Source organism: Solea senegalensis, linkage group LG16 (assembly GCF_019176455.1).
Source record: "Solea senegalensis isolate Sse05_10M linkage group LG16, IFAPA_SoseM_1, whole genome shotgun sequence".
NCBI lineage: Eukaryota > Metazoa > Chordata > Actinopteri > Pleuronectiformes > Soleidae > Solea > Solea senegalensis.
The window spans coordinates 4166523-4187820 of record NC_058036.1 but is presented as its reverse complement, the minus strand read 5'-3'; the positions used below and the strand labels follow the sequence as shown (position 1 = coordinate 4187820).

The following is a 21298-nucleotide window of genomic DNA, read 5'->3' as shown; positions in this document are numbered from 1 at the left end:
TGGTCCCCATGAGGACTACTGGCCCTGACAAGGTCAGTGTTTATGCCTGAAAAGCTGCCAAAGAGGCAACATATACAAGCACACACACACACACACTCACAGAGTTTTAATCACCAGGTAGCAGGCCAACCTCTGCTTCCTCTCAGTGCCTTTCTCACATTCATTCCCTCACGCGCAGCTCCATCAGCCCTGGTCAGCTGACACTCACCAACAATACGCAGCTGACCTCAGTTCAGTTTCGTAACTCTGTACACACTCTACGAAAACAACGCTGAACTCCCGACAATACGGCTACTAACACACAGGGAACACAGTATCAATGACACATAGAAGTGAAGCCACTTCAACAGGGGGAAACCGGTGCCCGACTCTCTCATAATTCTGTCGGCACACTTAAGCTCAGTGGGAAGGCACTGCACCAGCCAGATTTTATATTATCCAAGATGGAGACATATCAGTTCACCATTTCCACCTGCTTTATGCTAAGCTGATCGTCTCTAGGTGGTAGATTCATATGTAACTAGGTATCATCTCTGAAAGTAAGTGTCAATGTCCCACTTCCTCACATAGGATGAGACTACACAATAACTGTAAATGCGAAGCATTCCTTTTAATTTCTAACTTGAATGAATCGAGGTATATAACTTATTTATCTCACTGTACTGGGGTTGTTTTTCCCTGAGACACCCATCCAGCTTTATTACATTAACACTTACTTTCTTGGTTCTCTGACAGCCAACAGAAAGCCCCCGAAGAATTGCCGCATGTTTGCAATAGCAGAAACAGTAAGGTTGCCTCCTGTGCTGAGTCGTCAACTTTGGCAGGTCTGCCCGAGCAGCTCTGCTTGATCAGCTCCCGCCTCTTCAGGGGGTTTGAGATTCTGCTGCTGGTTTATTCATCAAAACCCTTTAAGCTGACAACCTGACAAGTCCCTGCAGTGACTTTCCTACTCATCTGTAAGCTTTGCCCTGTGTCTGTCTACCGTTTCTCACCTGCTTCTCTCTCACTAACCTGTCTTTGTCTTTCTCTGTGGTTTACACCGTTATGGCCACAGACTGTACATAAAGAAACAGGAACAAGCTTTCATTGCTTTCATCTCAGGTTCCCCATAATCATCCTCACCCTTGTAATGAAACCTCCAATATCACCCTCTCCCTCCCTATCTTCTTCCTCCTCGTCATCATTTCCTGGTGTCATATCCGAAAATACCCAGTGGGGTTTGAAGAATGACAGCCAGTGTCACCACAAGCGTATTCTCAACACAGCTCCCCGTTGTGAGCCTCATTATTCAGGCTTCACCTCAGCATCCTCTCACACAGATGAGAGATTTACTCTCGAAAAAAGGCAGTACAACTCCCGCAATCAGCATCTACATATTTAATACAGGTATTTAGTGCTGATTTAATTCATTTAAGTTGAAGCCTGCAAATTGATGTACAGAATACTTGCAACTCTGATAATACATAAATTAATTGTTTGGTTTCTACCAGGCCATAGGTATGTTAACTGTATCGTGTAGCCCTGTTTTGGTCGCCACCATTTCCTGTTTGAAATACATTTTTAGATGTGACGAATTTCACCTAAGTTGTTTACTTTGACTGTGTAGCACTTGTGTGCTCGACAACTGTATGAAACAATGAAATATGATTACAGTGAAAGAACAAGTCAAACAATGAGGCTGAAAATGATGAGGAGTATTAAAAAGCTACAAACTTTTTAGTTAGGGTTAAACATTTCATTGTTGCTTTTTCCAGTGACATTACCACAGACAAAACTGTTTATACTGTTAACATTGACAGAAATCAAGCACAAGCACGTTTCAACAAGGCTTCATGCTGTAGTTCTTTCCGCCAACAGATCACCTTGTTCATAATGAAAACAAAATTCAGCTGCCTCCTTATCTCTCAGGCATGTGTAACCTGCTGCGATAAACACACACATTCAAATGATGGCTATTTGACGACAATGGGGGCATTCATTATGGCGGCTGAACAGTGTGAGAAAACCAAACTGGTTGGTCCACTATGTCTCCACCTGACACACAAACAAGTGTCAAACTTTAGTGTCCATGGACTCGGGGCCGCTGAGCGGCAAAACATACAGCGGCACCACAAACACGGTGAGTGCCCCCTCCCCAGCTGTTGCTCCGAGGGTCTGGATCAGACAGCTGTCTCTCCGGCCTGAACAGAGCCCACACTGTTCTGAAAAAGACATGCTCAGCACATTGTCAGAGGTCTCCCGCTCTCCCTCTCTCGCTCTCTGCCTCTCAGTGGGGTTCTGTCAGGCAGGCCAAACAAAAGACACTGGAAACAGCCAACACTGGCAGAGCCAGCAACAATGAGCAATGAGCATGGTAATAACACACACACACACACACAGAGGGAAAAACTTCTCCCTTTATTCCCGCCTCAAAGACAAAGGAACAAAGGCCCTGCAGATGCAATTAATGCTTTCAAATCAATTGTGCATCAAACTATCAACAACAAACACTTACGCATACAAATCTTTAATCGTTAAACACTAAAGAGAGAAATACATAACAGTTTAGTATTAAATGTTGGAAAGAAGCTTAGGATCATGGGAAATATTGTTTTGTTGACACAGAACACAGAGCAAATAATAATGAATCAACAATGATCTATTAATGCCATATACACACTATAAAATGAACAAAAGACAACAGCAGTAGCTATAGAATATTTCCTTCCTCACTCTGATGTTTCATAAAAAGTTAGAGCATTTATAGATTTAATGGGTAAAGTCGGTGACATCAGCAACCAAAATGAAAACAGCCAATTACCTTAAAACAGAAATACGCCTTTATTACGCCTCTATGGCTTTAAAGAGTGTTTGAAAGATCAGAAAATGTTCGTACACTTGTATTGTTTGTAGATATCTAAAAGCAGAACTCACCAAACACTCTCACATTCTCAACATTCTCACTTTTAACCTTTAAAGACATTTTTGTTAAGACGAGGAAATGTTAAATCCTGACGACTCACCCAGACCCGAGGTGTAGATGGATTTCACAGACTTCTTCATCTTGTACAGAACGCTGCGGTCCACGTCCAGAGCCTGATCAACGAGACAGTGCATACAATGTGAAACCGTTCAAGTAACACTTCAAGTTAAATGACAGTAACAGGTAAAAAAAAAAAAAAAACTTAACATATTTATTACTAGTGAGGAATTTAGAGGTGTCCGCTGGGATTGGCTCCAGCTCCCCGTGACCCTCATGTGGAGGATAAAACAGTCCACATAGGGATGAAAGAATGTAAATACATGAATTGCCATTACTGAAACCATTAAGAGTTAAGTATAAACCCCAGGTCAGCTGTACTACATAAACTAGACTAAATTGCAGCCTTTGCAATTTGCTAATTGTAATTTTTCGATTGGGAAATGATTAATTGTTCAGCCCTAAATAATAAAGTACATCATGATGAATGTGTTTTGTATAATACAGCAGTGGTTTATATCAACCTGGGCCAGTGAGTAAGCATATTTGTTTTGTTTTGTTTTTCTTTTCCCATTCAATTATTCTTCATTTATTTTCCACTAATTCAGTTTTATATTCTGTTGTTTCTTGTTTGAAATCACAATGGAGGCATTTTTGGCTGTAGTTATGAATCAATCAAAACTGAGAGCTTTGAACAACAGAGGAAACAAAACACAACAGGCCTCGACACGAGCTCTGCAGTGGCCCATTGAATTGTCCGTGAACTGACCCGTTGTTGCTGAATTTCATTTAAATATAAAGGTTTTATTCAAGCCTTGAACATGTGGATGCACGTGGAGGGAAGTCTGTGGATGTTTTTCTCTAGGACATCACCACGCTGTCTGCAAGTAATGCATTATTCAACACAAATCTAAGAATAGACCACAGCTCCCCTGTCAATTATTGTGTTAGTGTTTTTGGGCATCTCCATTGACACAAATGTATGCGTGTGTGTGTGTGTGTGTCCCACAGTAAACGCCTGTAGGACGAGTCGAGGGCAGTAACCATCTGAGGTCAATTATGCAAAGGACAATTTAGCCGAGTTGTATATACGTACACTTGCAAACACATACACACACACCTATGAATGTCAGACTCTCACAGTAACCAGAACAAACACAAAAAGTCCAGCACAGACAATGCACCACTGTATCAGTGATGAGGGAGGGAATGTCAGGAGAAGAGAGGGGGGATTTTGTAGGATATTAGCTTCTAGGGACTATGTTAAGTATGTCCGTCCCAAACCGGGTCAGAGTCGGCGGCGCCATGTTTCCCTGCTCGCCATCTCACTGACACATATCAGATCACCAAGACCCCTCTGGAAACAAAAACACACAATGGCTGCCATTCAGCTACAACATACACACACAAGGACACACTCATAGTCTCTTGGTCTCTCTGCTATAATACTCAACGCAATGACAAAACTTATTAAATCCATAAATCGGTGCTGCATTCACATCCAGACTTTGAGAGGTAGGAACTGCTGCTCAGCACTTACCTCTCCCCAGGGTTATATTTCTCTCTCACACACACAATTTGAGGTGAGAGTGACAAATAAATTGACACTGGTGAAGGGACAGCCAGAATTAAATACACCGTTCCCACTTGTCAATAAACTCACTTAATCCTGGGGTTTTTTTTTGTTAGGAATAGGATTATTTTATAAGCATTCACTCCCAGGTCAAATGGCTCTGCATGCAGGTTTTTTTATCAGTTCATCATCAGAGGGAACACAAGACAAAGCTAATTTCTTCTTCTTCTGTTCCACTTTTGCCACAGATGCCCCATTTACGGTGCACTGTGCATTCACCTACATAAAACTCGGGAGTCTTATATTTCATCAATCGGACCGTTTAAAATCAGTGGTTCTCAAACTTTTTATATCAACGGCTGAGAAAATACTGAGCTCTCACAGTAACACCATTACCACCAACGGTAAAATGCAGTGGTGTAAATAGTCTGAACAAAGCCGCGACGTCACAATTCACACCACAGCGCAGACCAAACACAGGAATGCTGGCGTTTATCGCCCTTTTTTTGGCAGCTTCATTTGGGTTTAAAAAAATCCCAGTCCCACTCACTAATTTTATTGTCAAAGCGGCAAAAGAAAACACGGAGGAAACTCCCACCATCAGCGGTGGCTCATGGGAGCCACTCATGAATCGCAAAAAGCTTGTTGTGGCACAAACTGTCGCACTGACTGACCAGATGCAGTGAGGGGGAAAAAAACTCATCCAAATGAAATGATGCATACTTTAGGTTGAGCTAAAACCACATTCACATGGAGGGAGTGAGGTTTCAAGGCTGTTACATCATCAATGCATGATACTCCACTACCCACTGGCACAGCATACATAAGTACTTGTAAAATGTGAGTACCTCTGACTTGACAACGACGGCACACTTTGTTGAACTGAAAAATGAAGGCAGAGTAAAGTGCAGTCACGCTAACAACGCTGCAATGACCTCACAGTGACCTATGTGAGACAGCCAGCAGCACCTGCATTATTCTACTGATTAACTGTTTTGTTATATCGAGCAAAGAAACCAGCAAATAGTCACATTTTAAGAAGCTGGAAAATCTGAAAACAACAAACTCAAACCAAATCAAGTATCAAAATAGTTGATCATAATTAGTCCCTTTATGTAGATTCACAAGTGGATTTTTTTATTACAAAAATCTGGTATTATTCATCATTAAATGGCGACCAGACTTGTTCCTTTCAATGCTTTTGGATTTAATCCTTCAACTCATGAGTCATCTACTACATTTGCCCACTACCGCAAAGCAGAACCAATATTTCTTTTTGATTAGATGATTATAATAATTACCTTATTTCTTTCAACAACACTGAAAAAATAGAAAACATTCTGACATCGCAGCTGAGCTCCTTGGCAGTGGCCTGAGAGAGCGACTGTGGAGGAAGAGAAGCCAAACAGATAAGAGCTTTTAGAATTCTGTCAGATGGCACTGGCAGTTACCGTATGTGTCCATGCTGTAGAATTAACAGTATCAACAACAGCTTTACTTTTTGGCACTAATATTTAGATTCTAAGTATATATACTTACATATGCTTGGTTCTAAGTTAACGTGTGAATATCACAATCAGAGGGATGTCAAGAAATATGAAACTGATGGATTTTTTCGACACTTAAGGGTATTTTAATAAAATAATAATGATATATTGTTTGGTTTTTGCAGCCTTTGAATAATAAGACTTTTACATGTACTATGTACATTTATGTCAAAAGTAGTGAGAGCAGTAAAGCGTGCTGACGAGCAAATAATATTACCATCGCGTTAGGTCACTTTCGACGTTCCTTGTGGGTGTGATCGCACTGAAAGTGACCAATCATAACAGGGCCGGTGCCCTTCCCCGGTCTCCACCCCCAAACTGTCAAAAATGTGGTCGACTGGAGCGAGCAGATTTCAACTTCGAGAGCAGACTTCACTCGCACCGCTCACACAGCTTAGTTGTTTCGCCATAAAATGCAAATAACAACTGCAGCCAACAGGTTAACCTTAAAGTTGGAAAACATTAGTCACGTCTGTGGTGGACACACTACAGGAAACATTTCTTTTGATTCATCAGAGGACCAAACACGTTTATCTGCAACAAGCTTGTGTGGCTACGAGCCAAACACACTGGACATCACGGCTCCGACCAAAACCCAAGTCTTGCTCTCACCGACGACACACACACACACACACACACAATCTGGCAGTATCACGCTCCAGCAGACCCTTTCAATCTGCAGAGGGCAGTGTGATGGGGAAAGAGGAAGACAAGTGAGGGGAACAGCCAGACGAGGTAATAAACCAGATGAACACAACAAACTCCAAGCCCTAAATCACTCTCACGCGCACACAGGACTCTTCAATCACTTTAACACATTTCCACTGTGACGTGCTCTCAAAGCGCGGGCAGAACGACTCTTCACTCAGCGCCAGGCCACCTATTGTGTGCGCCCTCTTTAAGTATGGACACTTTTAACCCAAAAAAAAATTTCTTCACAGCAAGAGGGGGGGGCAGTTCCACTGCTGTGCCGCGTTTTCCAGCGGTCGCACGATCAGAGCTGAATCCTCAGACAATAGACGCAGCCTCAGTCTCTGAGCTTGGAGCTGCTTCAAAAACCCACATGCGATATTATTGCAATGTCAGCATTTTTCTTCTGCTCCAAACAGGAGCTCCCAATTTCCCAGAGCCACAGTGGCTGCTCGCTCTCTCTCTGCTGCTGATCATAGTCGCCTAAACGGGGGGGCACAAAAACCCACAAACTATATTGAATTAGTCCTCTTAATGCATGACATCATCATCTTCACCATCATGGTGATTACAATCGGTCACCATCTGCTGCAGCAAGTCTTCAGAGACTTTGTTGCCAAGGCGATCCATTCACTTTTAAAACAAAAAATGAGAGTAGCGTGTGTCAGGTTACTGAACTCGGTGGACAGATAATATCTTAAGTATGTGTGCCAGAACGGACAGAGGGAGAGCAGATACGCTAAGCCTTGCCGATGTTAAAGGTGGTCAAGGAGATTACGGCATGAACTGAAGTTTTGAGACTAGCGAGCGCCCATTTCATTCTGAAAATATACAACTCATTCTGGCGAAAGTGAGAGTGTAACTTTTGTTATTTGTCCATTAAAATGACACATGACGAAAAGACCAAACGTTACAGTGCTGGTGCGAGGGCAGAAAATAGCTCACTTCACAGACATGTGGCGAGAGAGGGACGGCGGGGGGACAGCGAGACACCAGGGAGGGAGGACAACAAAAGTAAATCCAGCTAACACTCTCCACATCTTCCTCTGCTGCGTGAAGAAGAAAGACATTCCTGAATGATTGCACGCTGGAATGACTGACAGACAAGACAGAGACCCAGCCCCATTGTCCCTGCTGACAAACTATCTGCTGATGACAGCATGTCTGCCGAGCAAGAAGCTTTCCTGCTTTTCTCAGAGGCGCCCCATCTACACACAATTACACATTTTTTACAAAGAAGATCCAATAAACTCTCTGCAGCAGCAGCGTTAATGTCATCACCACACAACTTCTTTGAAGCCCCCCCCCCACACATAAACACATACAACATACTACTAACGTGGTCTGACATCACGTCCTCTGTCTGCGACAGTCATGGGAGCAAACAAGTCTGCCACATACAACGGCAGCAGGCGTGGATGTAATCAACCCCGTTTATTTGATCCATGTGTGGGTTCGGTATCTGTGCTGGTGTAGTCCATGTTTAATTGGGGCACCAGATGTTACACGGTGTTACAAACGATAGCTAGCGACTAAGACTTGACTCACACAAATATTATGAATAAAAAGCCCTGTTTTTAAGGACACATCATGGGAAAGATAACTAAATGACAACTGGCAGTGTATCGTTACATGGTGAGGGTTATTTTCAACAATGGTTAGGGTACTGTGGAGGCATCACTAGTGTTTGTGGGGTCATTGCATCCACTCTACTCTGTCCACTAATCACTGAAAACAGGAAAAAGGAGTCGCTCCTCAGCAGTTGCTTATTTAGTTTAAGAGAGTACTGCTAATGGAAAACAACACTGGTAAAACGTGAGAGCAAGATTTCTTTAATTAGACTGCAAGTGTTATTAGAATGTTATGTTCACAAGCGAGTGAACGCAGGTAACTGTGTCTTTGTTTCCAAAGGTCCCAGGTCTCAGGTTTATTACCAGTCCAGACTCGAAATGGAGCAAGCAGTGTTTTCATACCACTTCATTGCTCGAAAAGACTAAACCAGTAATGTACCTCCTATCCACACTACACATCTGATGTGGCCTTAATTCCCATCCTTCAACACCTTTCCCACGATGTCAAAACAGCTCCTCTGACACATTGTCTGCGCACAATCGGTAGATCCCTGCCGATAGTATAGCATTTACATTAAAATACATAGAGTGAATCACTTTTTTCAAACACTAGAACTGTTTTTGACTTATAACTGGCTACAAAAAAGCAAAAAGAGGGTTTGATACAGCTTACATGTTATTTCTTCCCCCGTTTTACTTTGTTTTCTTCCATAAAAACTCCTCACCAAGAATCCAGAAGCACCTGATCGTCTCCAAGATTCATGCAGCTGCTCATAAAACACGAATCTGTTCTACCACTTTTGGCACGCACCTAGTTATAAAAATTCAGGGGTGCAGCAACTTTTGAAGCCCTCGCGATCAACGTGCGGGCCATAATGACGGTATTTCTGGGGCACACCGGATTTGTTTCCCCGTTCTATTCCTGCCTCCCCCTCAACACATCAGCACATGGCATCATTTGAAGGTGTTAACAGGTTGGACACAGATTACCCGCATAAAATTGTGTAATGACGTGCCCAGTGGGAAATGTTGATATAATGGACCACAGTTTTTTTTTTTCCCTCCTACATGACTGCCAACTGTAATGTTAGGTCACCTGTAAGCAATCTGTGGAGACTGTCCCTGAAGGAGAATAAAATAAACATCACAGTATTAGTATAGTAGGAAGCTACATTGCAGAATGAGACACGTCAGCCTTTCTTGCAGGTGTAGCATCAGCGTAGCCGACTGCTGCACCAGACACAGAGTCTCTGCCGACATGTGGCAGAGTCATGGTCAACACAAGCAGCACTTTGCCTCAACATCCATGAAGAAAAAAGCTGTGATTCATTCAAAATATATGTCAAAACTCCTGTCAGTTCAGCTCTGCAGGCATGAGAGAGAAGATAAATCCCTGAGGATATGAAATCAAGCTGTCATTTATGTTAAAATGCAGTGAAAAGGAGCCAAAAGTGCAAAAAAAAAAATTGGCCTAAAAATAATCTTCTCAAGGGTTTCAAGTGTTTCATTCACAACTTCTCTCCATGCTGAGTGAGTAAAGTCAATATTTGGATAGAAGTGGGTTGCATTCAGGCCACCACTAACAGGCCACGGTTGCAGGGTTTCTCTGTGCACTCACACAGCTGAGATGTGTGTAGTCAGTCTGCCCGAAGGCAGCATGGAAAACTCCAGCCTGAAAGTTCACTGGAAGTGTGGAACACGGAGAAAATGAATGGCTAATTTTTACACAAGCACTGCGGTCACAGAGTTGACACTGCACACTAAAACTAAAGAAAAAGTGGAGACGTAGACCATTCTTCAATGCTAGAGACGATTTGAGTTATTCAAACGTTTCATCTCCCAGCAAGCCGTCTGGTTTAGCACCGGGACACTTTACAGCTCCACAGGGAGCACAACAAAGACCACTGTTGGAACAGAGCCTTGACTGCCAGCTGCCAAAAATCACACTGCAATGACAACATCAACTGCAATAATTTATGTGTTAGAGAAAACAAACTTTCATGTTGACCGCTTGGGCTTTTTTTATTCACATTTTACAATGTGACAGACCTGGGCATTTGGTTCTCCCAGACAGCCGCAGTGCCTCATGGTCATAATACTTCAGTGGCGATGTTTGTTGTGCGTCATTGGAAGAATCCCAATCTGACTTGGAAATTTACTGCATTGTTTGTCACTGTTCTCCTTCAAACTTCTAACGTGTCAGACGATAAGGATGCAAATTTTAACGGCACTATAAGGAGAGCCTTCAGTAAAGTTAATAAACTAGCAGGAGGCTGATAAAAAACATGTTTGAAGGGGTGGCAGGGAAATAAGGAACAAATGTGCTGCAATTTGAGAGAGAACTCTGGACAGATTTGGGGTTTCTCTTTGCCCGTTTACACGTAAACATGTGCCGTCAAAGCAGTAGTGCCAGAGGCAATGTGCCAAAACGTTTTCCTAAAATTCAAAAAGGAGTACAATGATGCCTAAGAGAGGCAGCAAGGAGATGATTTGCTCTCTCCTGGAAAAGACTGCAATAAAACACTTCAGAGAGCATAAACGTGTGTGTGTGTGTGTGTGTGTGTGTGTGTGTGTGTGTGTGCCATTGGGGGCTTGAGAGCAGAAGGTTTTGTTTGATCTCTGTTGGAAACTTGTAGAATGAAGAAAGTTTGCCTTCAAACTGAAGGACAAGCTAAATCTTTAGGAGATCTCCAGCAGTTTTCATGCAACTAATGTGTATGGTGCGCAACAGAGTTAAAAACAATCAGACTAAAATGACAAAGAAACTCAGAGGAGTTAAATTCTAAATAGAGAAGGCATGCAGTCTGTTTTCAGAGTGAAAGTATGTGAGAATTCTCCCACTGTGGACTCAACAGAGGTGAGTGGCTGGGACTACAAATCAGTGATAGTGAGAGTTCATTAATGAAGAGAGCGAACAATGGCCATCAACATGAGCCGTCTCAGGCAGTCTGGGCGCGAACACTCTGATGGATGAGATGAGCTTTATGTTCCCATTTATCCTAAGTGTCCCCAGTGTCCAGCCCCCCCCCCAACCTCTGTGTAGGACAGAGAGCGGCAGTCTCCCCTTTCACCTCGATCCCCTTCACCGCACTGGATCGAACCTTCAACATTTTCATTCTGGTGAAAGATCTTCAAACAAAACAGAATCATCGGGTCCCAACACATGCTTATTAACACGGGAAAAAATGTGTGAAAAAGGAAGTAAAATCATTTCACATAACGGACCCATGACCTTTGCCCCGAGATGATCCATTGGGACGTCTGCTGCATCATAATGAAGGCCCGTCGGAGTCTGTTTCTGAATTATAACACAAACACAGAAATACCAGGCCCTAGAGGATACAGACAAACTCTCTCTCTTTCCAAACCGAGGAAGAAGTCGGACACAAATTATGAAAATTAGATCTCCTTTTACTTAAGTTAGTATTATTGCGCCAATAAATCTCACACTAGCCCGGATCATAACAGTCTGCATTACCGGCGCAAAGGAAAAACAAGTGTGTGAGCTCTCATGTCTCCTAAAAGGAATCAATACAGTTACTGAAATTACACTCCTGTTGAATACTCAACATTAAAACATGGATTTAAACTGCTTGTTGGTGCAGTAATGCTTTGGTGCTCGCCCAAAATGACCAAAATAACGACAACAAGAAGGTTTTTTAATACTTAACGTATTTGGCTTTGCTTGAATATACGTGGCCTGCATTAAATACACTATGGCAAAGCCAACGAACAGTGTTGGCAGCAGATGTAGAGTGAAGGTGACAGGAATTCAGTCTGCCAGAAATTCACATTTCATTTGTAAGAGGCATTAGGTGGTACATTCAAGACTAGCCAGAGTGGCTACTCACTTGAGCTGGACTGCACATTTGTGTCATACGTGTATGAGAGTTCATAGATCCATCTGTGTGCCTCTAAAGCCATTAGGACGTGGATTGCCCCCAGCATTGATAATCCAACTGTCTCAAGTCATGTCAAAACTTTCCCTCAGGCCACCTGTTCCACCAGGGGCAGCTGCCGTTCTCAGCCAGGCCTCGGCCGAGGAATCAGCACAGGAGGAGGCCTTCCGCTGGCCCCGGGAACAACTCCAGCATCAACACAAGCCGACAGACCAACACTTGGAGAAGAGTTATGAGAGCCCACTTGCCTTCAGATGTTAACATATCGGCCGTAAACCAATAAGCTATAAATGAAATGGGCCAACACAAGGCGGTAGTAGAGAAGAACAAGTGTTTAGTTACGCAACAACTACATAGCAGTGAAGATACTGGAGGAGTATTTATTTTGTGTCAACAAAAGACAACATAACGCTAACGACGAGTGGCTTGAGATAAAGGAGCTATAAAGCCTCTCACAGCGGGCAGTTATCAAGTTTTAACACTCATTAGCTCAATGAAAATCTACTTAATGTTTCACAAGCCACATTACTTTGTTAGACACCGACATCAGGAGGCCCCACGACAGTCTGTAAGAACCAGACTGTGGAAACCACCTGTGCATGCTGTAAATGCCATTGCCGTTCCCAGAGGTACTCCCCAATAGTCTCTCAACAACGTCACGCAAACCAGGCAACCTGCCTTACCCGTGCATAGCTGGCATACCAGTGTGATGGACCTCTGTTAGATTAAATAATAGCCAGATGGAAGAGTAATGATGCAAGCCTTCAGGACTGACTCAGCCGCCCCAAACTCCCCAAGACACCAGCACTGGCCCATGAAAAGCAGACGTGACTATAAATAGCCATTATTCATGGGCCAAAAATGAATAAACTGGACAAAAGGGATGTGTGATCGTGGGAGCGGCCTCGTGTGTGGATGAGTTTCTGCTACTGAGATAGTCCTTAACTGTGCAGCAGCTCTATGTCCTCTGTGGGGTTTTAGGCAAGTATTTAGTGTAAAGATTTAGCTCACACAATAATAAAAGGAAACGGTACAAAAACTTAATTTTTCCAATAATAATGACTTTATTATTTGTATAGTACTATTTGTACAGGCACATGAAACTCTAAATAATAATTGTAAAACATTCTGATTAAAAGCCAAGTTGAAGAGGTAGATTAGCCAGAGGCGAAAGGGTGAAAGGGTTTAAAACTTAAACTGATAAACAACAAAAAGGTAAAGACTACAATGCTTCAAATTTGTTTGCATCAAGAAAAAGATTGAACAGTTGTATCTCTAAAATTTTACTAAAATCTTTGTTGTGGTTTTCAGATAAAATTGTTTGACTTTAAAGTATTGTTGAACTACACCTTGAATAAATAACTTTACACCTTTAGGAGCTTTATCTAAAAGAAAACACCCTTTGGAGACACATCGCTCCCTGTTTGATCTCAAAAGGTCAGGGAACTCAAAGGAAGCCATGACCAGGGCCATTTGAAACATAATCTTAAACCATTTTTAAGCACAGGTAATCTGTTGACTTTCAAGAAGATTTCATGGTACCTTGTGTTGTGTTACAAACTGACGAGCGTACTTAAGTTACAAATGTTGCTCCTATTTAAACCCAAGTGGTTTTTGACCAGTGGGAATGTGTGTAGTCAGCGTTCACTCCCAGCTATAATGACTTTGCAGATATACATCAGTTTTGGTCAGAATGCAAAACCTGGGTGAACAATTAATTGAAATTTTATCAAAATCGCAATACGGTCTACTGCAATTTTCAGGAGGTGCAATATGTCTTCAAGCCAAAATGTGTGGATCTGCACAAATATCACAGATGAAAATGAGAATAATGATGTAAAGATTACCATTAGAGCTGCAATTAACGATTATTTTCATAATGGAAATCTGTTGATTCTTTTCTCAATTAATTGTTTGGTCCATAAAATATCAAAAAACCTTACAAAAGGTTGTTCTTAAAACTCTTGTTTTGTCCACAAACAAAAATGATTCACATAATGATTTATTATCCAGAGCAAAGAAATGAAGAAAATACTCACATTTAACAAGCTTAAGCAATCGAAAAATCTTGTTTTAATCAAACCGATTAATCGATTATCAAAATAGTTTATATTAATAATATTTCAGCTCTAATTATCATTACCTCCCAAAGCCAAAACAATCACAATTAGATCCATCCAACCATTTTCTACCGTCTTCCACATGAGGGGGTGCTGTGCCAAGCTGACATAGGGTGATAGGCGGGGTACACCCATCACAGGGCCACATAGTGACAAATAACCATCCACTCACGCTCTCACACTCAATTTAGAGTGCCCAATTTGCCTAATCCCCAAATCTTTTGGACTGTGGGAGCAAACCCAGAGGAAACCCATGCACACACAGGGAGAACATGCAACATCCATCCGAGCGGGTCTTGAACCTGGAATGCTATCCGTCGCCTTTTTTAGTGGGTTAACCTGCGTTCACAAATCCCAGTTATAAACCCAAATATTATTGGATTCAAAAAACCGCAAGATACAGAACTTCGTGTGGATACTCGTATTTAAGCAACAATACCAAGTAATGTTCAAGAGTTTATTGCCATCAAAGGCTCTATCCATCAAACCCCTTTAATTACAAAGCGGCTGTTGTGTCATGAAGCGTATTGTGTGTCCGTCTGTGCAACAACATGCAACTGACAGTCTGATCAAAGGGCTGCACTGCTGACAATTCAAAAGCTTGTCTTGAATGTCAAGTCGTGGTGGCTGATGTGCAGCCACGGGCTTTAACACTCGGCAGTCTTCTGCAGCCGGCTGTATGAGTCAGATCCGTTTTCATGCCCATTGTATTCAGTCAGTCGACACTTTGACACTTTGCATTTGATGTAAAACACGGTGACACCGATAACTGACCCACTCTAGCAGAGAATAGCCACACCATTAAAGCACTGTCACAGCCGCTCCGTGATGTTTAAATTGCAACAGAGTTTTAGACAGACATTCATACCTGAGCGAGAAGTGGATGCACTCGAGATTTGTTCAAGGAGACAACTTTATTGATTGTGTCGTTCAGAGGTTTCTCTTTGGCTGGCTAGAGCCAGTAACTGGGGCATTAAAAAAGGTGCAAAAATAGACCTGACGACTGCAATGTGTGCCAGTTTCTGCTCTCAGTCAGACAGCGTGTAGACATACGCATGAGATTTTGCTTGGCTGAAACAAAAGCACAAGGGAATTTTAACCAACATCAGTGCTTAACCCTGAGGTCAGCTCTGCCCTCAGGGCTAATGCTGCCTTTCAATCAAACCTGTGGGGTCACTAAGGTGAGGTTTTGGACACGTATAGTTGAGCAGACAATTAGCTTTGTGTGAAAAAAAGGGATTTTGCTCATGATAACAGTACGTTTCCATGCACAGTCAAGTCGTAGCTTGACGCTATTCAACCGGACTACTGCTCTTGTCCCAGTATACAAGCTCAAGAGGGGAATAAAGTGTGTCCACCTCCGCTCCACTTGTTGTATTAGGCAGATTTTGGTTCAAAATGCCGCCTTCCTACATCAAACAACCAAAAAATATCAAATTATTTAAGATGACAGAGCATAAAAATGACTGAATTTCACTATGTTTTGGTCGGGACTGTCTTAATCTTGTGTCCAGGCCAACTCAGACCAATGGTATACATCCAGCCTATTGAAATGGTGGTCCGTGGGCCACATGTGCAGAAACAATGATGAAAACTACACAACCACTTTTAACTGTCCCTCAAATATTCCTACATGAATTCCTACTGTAGCACTGACCATGCGTGAGTCATGTGTGACAAATGTTTATATTAATTCAGGAAAACTAATGCTGTTGCTAATTTTGTGCACGTGTTTGCACCTTGGTTAAATACGACAAACTCGTGACAGCTACTACAGTGCACATTTTTTGTTTTTATGCGGACAGAATGAGCTAAATATTTTTATTTCAAAGTGAAAAACATTACTATTACTACCTCAGATTCTGTACTGTTTGAAAATGTGGCCCAGCTGAGTAATTAAATAGCCCCGATATACATGCAGTAATAGCTGACCTCCCAGTCACGTTTTCTGAATGCATTAGTCCAACTCACAGACACTGAATTAGTACAAATTCAGTCAGACCAACGTGTTAATGTGTATTTTAAATGTGTTATATACCTGTACTAGCTGCTGTCAAACAAGTGGCAGCTCTACAAATGTGACAACAATAAATGCCAATGGATTTAACAAGCCACCACATTTTCAACGACAACAACCAGCTGAATCATAAGTCAGTGAAGTAAGAGCTGTAAGGAAATTGCTCTTTACAAACAATGGGTCAATCAAACAGAAACAGACTAATTTGTTGTTGCTATTGAGATAAGGTCATAGCATTCTTGGTGACCTGCTACACTCTCTATTTACCATTTAGGTCATATTGGACACTTAGGGGAGAAACCGGACACCCTGATTCTTCGCTCTAAAAAAGGAGAAAAAAAAAAAAAAGGAGTTGTTGCATCATGACGCAAAGCCCAACATCCTCTTACTGGATAAACAGGTTTTTATTGGTGTGGTTTTACCAACACACACACACACACGTGTGCTCTGTGAATAGCTTCTTAATAGCCAGCAGTTTAAAACTACTAGCCTAATTAAGATCATGTCAGATGCAGTAAAATTTAGAAAGAAATAATTGCACTGCATTGTGCACCCTTCTCGCTGAGTGAGTGCTCCAGTCCCCTCTCCTGTTAATGTGTTTAAAGCCTTCCAATAAACAACCAGACCCAGAGGTCCATTTAAAAAGTCCTGAGAGTAGGTGAGACTGTTATTGCACCAGCTACTTAAAAAACAACAGAAACTGGACATTTTCCACCATGTTGTCATGTTGTTTAGCATAACATGGACAGGTGTTACTAATATGGGTTAAATGCAGAGGTCAAAGTTGCACGTGTGCAAAAATAACTAATTCTCGAAACATTACTACGCTAAATGGAGCGTAGCAATCAGTCCCTTGATTATTAACACCTGTGCTTTTCCTCATGGGACCAACATGTGTGTCATGGAAAACACCCATTCAATGCAGCTCATTGCATTACATTTGAGTTAAGAGAAAAGCTGCAGATGCTAAGTTACACTATAACTTTAAAGGCAAATTTGAAGTGATCATATTGTGTTATAACACAGGGCAGAAATAATGTGACAGGAAATTCTTCCCTTTTTAGGGAAGTTTCAACATAGAAAATAATTGCTTTGCAAGATTAAAACCGCAATATGGAGTGGAAACCAGTTATGCTCAGTGTTTGCCTTCATAACAGTGACTGTCAAATATTTTGCCACGCATGAATTGTAGCCACCAAGCTTCAGTAATCAAGTATATTCTCACAAGGCAAACATGACCACAAATCGACACCTCAAATCAACGAAGCTTTGAGTCAGCAAAAAGACAGACAGACTATTTTAGAGATGCAAAGGTGCCAATTCCCAAAACACAGAGCATCCTCAAAAATAATACACCAGCTCACCGTAGCACACACACACACAACAGTGTGCTCCTCCAATCAGCCCGTCCTTAACCGACAGCTCGAGGGTAAAAAAAACAAGTGAGTACAAATTTTTGGAGAATCAGCAGTTGGATATTTCTATTTTTCCCCATTTACTCTTCACAAATTCACAATATCATCATAAAAGTGAAGGGTGAAAGAGTTCACCTCCCGGCAGTTAGTCAAATCCTGCCCGTGTGTACGTATGTAAATGTGTTTTTGCGTATTCGAGGCACCGGGCAGACAATACGTGGAAGTGTTCTCCTGCCACACTGCACTGTTTAATTGGTCAAACAGACCAAAGTGTCCGTCTTGTTGTCAGGAACAATGAGGGCCTGTATTCCCCGAGCCTGAACGTGGGTAGGTCAATGTGAAACAACAACAACAACAACACACTGATCCACGTCTGCACAACTACAATTCAGCAGCAGCAGCAGCAGCAGCAGGAAAACTACAACAAAGCCACTGAATTGGATCCTCAGCCCAACAATTCATCCACAAAGACCGCCAATTACTGCTGAGCTACTATTTAAAAAGGGAGTAAAATCCACACACTTATTTGTTTACTTCCACAGAAAAGCACATTTCCCTCCCCTCTGTCCCTTACTCTTTGGCTTTCGACCCAGTGTGAGATGTTGATTTTACCTGTTTTTATTGTATGTTGTTTGTTTTTTTTGGTCTTTTAGGTAGTATTTTTTTATATTTTATTTATCTCTGATGTACAGCATTTTGTTTCCACTGTTTAAAGTGCTTCATAAATAAATAAAGTTGGATTAGAGTTGGCAGATGACACTCTATTTGAAGAACAACCAGCGACAGCAGAGATTTTAATGAATCACAAAGCAGCGACGCAGAAGTTACACCTAGTAGCACCTGTCAGCCGGAGCAGGTGTAGGTTGTAGCTTCCTGGCTCAGTCTGCCACAAATACAGTTTAAATATGACGCCACTTCCCTCGCCTCGATGCAGAGGATCAGAGAAGCTTAAGGTGAAGTTGTCACTGAGCCCAGATGTGGATTAACTGGGCCAAACTGACATTAGATGGCAACAACTTATCTCGTCTCTGCACGTAGCATCAAGCCTTCAGAGGCGGGCATCTGTTTTTACCATAAAAGCCACAAAACGATGACTCAAAACTTTTCCTCCTAGGGAACAAGAAGGACACTTTCCTCACTTGTCACCTTACTCACTAACTCAGGAGAGCAGGGGCACACTAACACACTTAAAAACACCGTGTGTGGCTCATGTGGGAAATTCTATTTTTACTATCAAGCAAGGGCGAGGCACTGCTACACAAAGTGGGGAAACTACAACAAGGGAGGGAGGCAGCGCTGTCAGGGAACAAAGCGGAAGTGTCCTTCCTCCTGATGACCTGCAAGTTAAAGGAGGAACACAAAGTGCTCTCTGTGGGCACACAGTGCACTGCTGAAGTACACTGAAGCAAACGCATATCATCTATCCTCATGCAATGCAACATAAAAAATTGTTTACTTAAGATTAACTCACTGATTACTGGTGGAAAGTTGTGTTTACTGTATGTAGACGACTGTGTCCAGTGCATATATTAAATAGAAATGTGCTCCGGGCTTCGCCTGTTGTTGTTTTTTTGTATAATTACATCATTAGCGGCATTTGATTTAATCAAATATCGTTTATTAGTTGATTTTTCAGCTGATCTTTTTGAGTAAGAACTTCTGGTTTATTGTTGTCTCTATGAGAGTAAACTGAAAATCTGGTTTGTGGACAAACTACTTTCTAGACTTTTCTATGCTTTTCACTATTTCCTACATTTAACTATTACAATAATAAGAAATAATCGATAGATGATGTTTATGAAATTGATATCAGTTGCAACCCTATCCAGCATCCTATAAAAAAATTATCCTTTGCATTTGCTTTGACAGTTTTCCTTTGTCCAGATTCAAGGTCATATAAACTCTTTAAAAATCCTTTAAGGCAAATGTGGATTTACATCTAGTGAATAGAGTGTTCTGGCTGGCTGCACAAGGCAATACAAACCCTCTGATGAATGATGAGCTGATCTTATTGGAATAATATACATGGAGGATGGAGCATAAGGGATGGGGTTGAAGTGTTAGTGGAGGACACTTTGAGGTGACCCATTAATGCCACTTGTGAAGATAGGACAACGTTAGGACTTAAATGTCAATTCCCACTTTGCATATAAATATTCTTCATCTGCAAGACGTTTTTGATGCATTTTAAACAGCTTAAAAGAGTTATTGTCACTCACCTCCTCCAGAGAAGCCACTGTGTTCCTGCAATGGGACATTCTGGTGGTGAAGTTGGAAGCAGTGGGTGATTTATAGTCTTCATTCGTCTCCGCCACAAACTCTGAAACTGTGATTTGGTCCGGCATGATTAATCCGTTTGCTGCTGCTGAAGAAGAAGAAGGAGCACTTTGTTTAATCTCTCTCTCTCTCTCTCTCTCTCTCTCTCTCTCTCTCTGGTATGTTCAGTTTTAGGACATACAGTTCACAGTAGCAGCGGTAGTAGTGTCTGTGAAGGCCCCCGCGTGTAGTCAACCATCTCCGGGTATGTTTAAGTCATTCCCCGGTTTTGCTCCACACTCACTCCCAGTGTCGCACGTTGGCTCGAGGAGGAGCAGCAGCAGCAGCAGCAGCACCGCGCGGTGCTCACAAGGTGATGTTCACGTTTCTTTATCCGTTCCGTCTTTCAGGTCCACACTTGTCTCGTCCTGTGGTCAGGGGGGGGACAGCGGAGGTTTCTCTGTAACTCTCTCCGTTTCCCTTAACGCCCGAGAGACGGAGACACGACAGAGCCGAGGACGAGTAACTTCTTCCTCCCGAGCCCGAGGAGAAACAACAAACAGGCGTTTCAACGGGAGCGCAAGAAATTGACAAAGGTAGAGGAGGGGATTCAATGGACCCGCAGCAGCCAATCAGAGGCGCCGGCTGGTAATTGGCAGCCAATCAGGATTCGCGGAAGGCGTGAGCTCATGTTGCCTTCACTTGCTCCTCGTAAAGGCCAGTTCCATGTGGCATTGACACTATAAACGTGTTTCTATCTTTTTTAGAATAGATTACAGGCATTATTTTAGATCACATCCGTTACTGAGTAAAAAAAAATGTTGGCGTGAATTAAAAAAATAAATAAATAATAAAATAAAGAACAGCTTCGCCCACAGAAACCTGAGACATGAGCCAACGAAGAAGCAGGAGGAAACAGCAGAGAGTAGGAGAGAGTTGTAAAAGAGTTTTATAATTTTTTATTTATTTATATTTAAGTTAAGGCCACATTAGTTCCTTGACATGCTTGGGAAAGGAATGGGTGAACAGAGGAATCCTTCAGGAATCCTTCATTCATTACTATCTGTAGTCTAATTCATGCACAATGGACCTTTAAATATTATTTTAATATTGTACCCATTAGTTGACTGGTCATTCGATTGGTTGACCTCTAATTTTAAATTCATCTTAGCTGTGTTAGGTAAGGTAAGATGTCTTCACCATCAAGTGGTAGTCATACATTCACACTAAACATACACTGAACAATTAAGC

The 21298-nt window shown here is 42.0% G+C and overlaps 1 protein-coding gene across 6 annotated transcripts in view; it reads right to left on the bottom strand.

Moving 5' to 3' along the window:
* Positions 1–20615, bottom strand: part of asap2a (ArfGAP with SH3 domain, ankyrin repeat and PH domain 2a) — a 48022-nt gene extending 27407 nt beyond the window's left edge. For 5 of the 6 annotated variants that reach the window (XM_044046919.1, XM_044046923.1, XM_044046924.1 and 2 more), the window contains exons 1-2: positions 20011–20615; positions 3003–3075 (exon numbers count right to left, since the gene is read on the bottom strand). In XM_044046919.1, the coding sequence (XP_043902854.1) occupies positions 3003–3075; positions 20011–20136 (199 nt within the window). In that variant the 5' untranslated portion in view covers positions 20137–20615. The remainder of the gene's footprint in view (positions 1–3002; positions 3076–20010) is intronic. The other variant, XM_044046922.1, reaches the window with a different exon arrangement.
* Between the last annotated feature and the right edge of the window lie 683 nt (positions 20616–21298).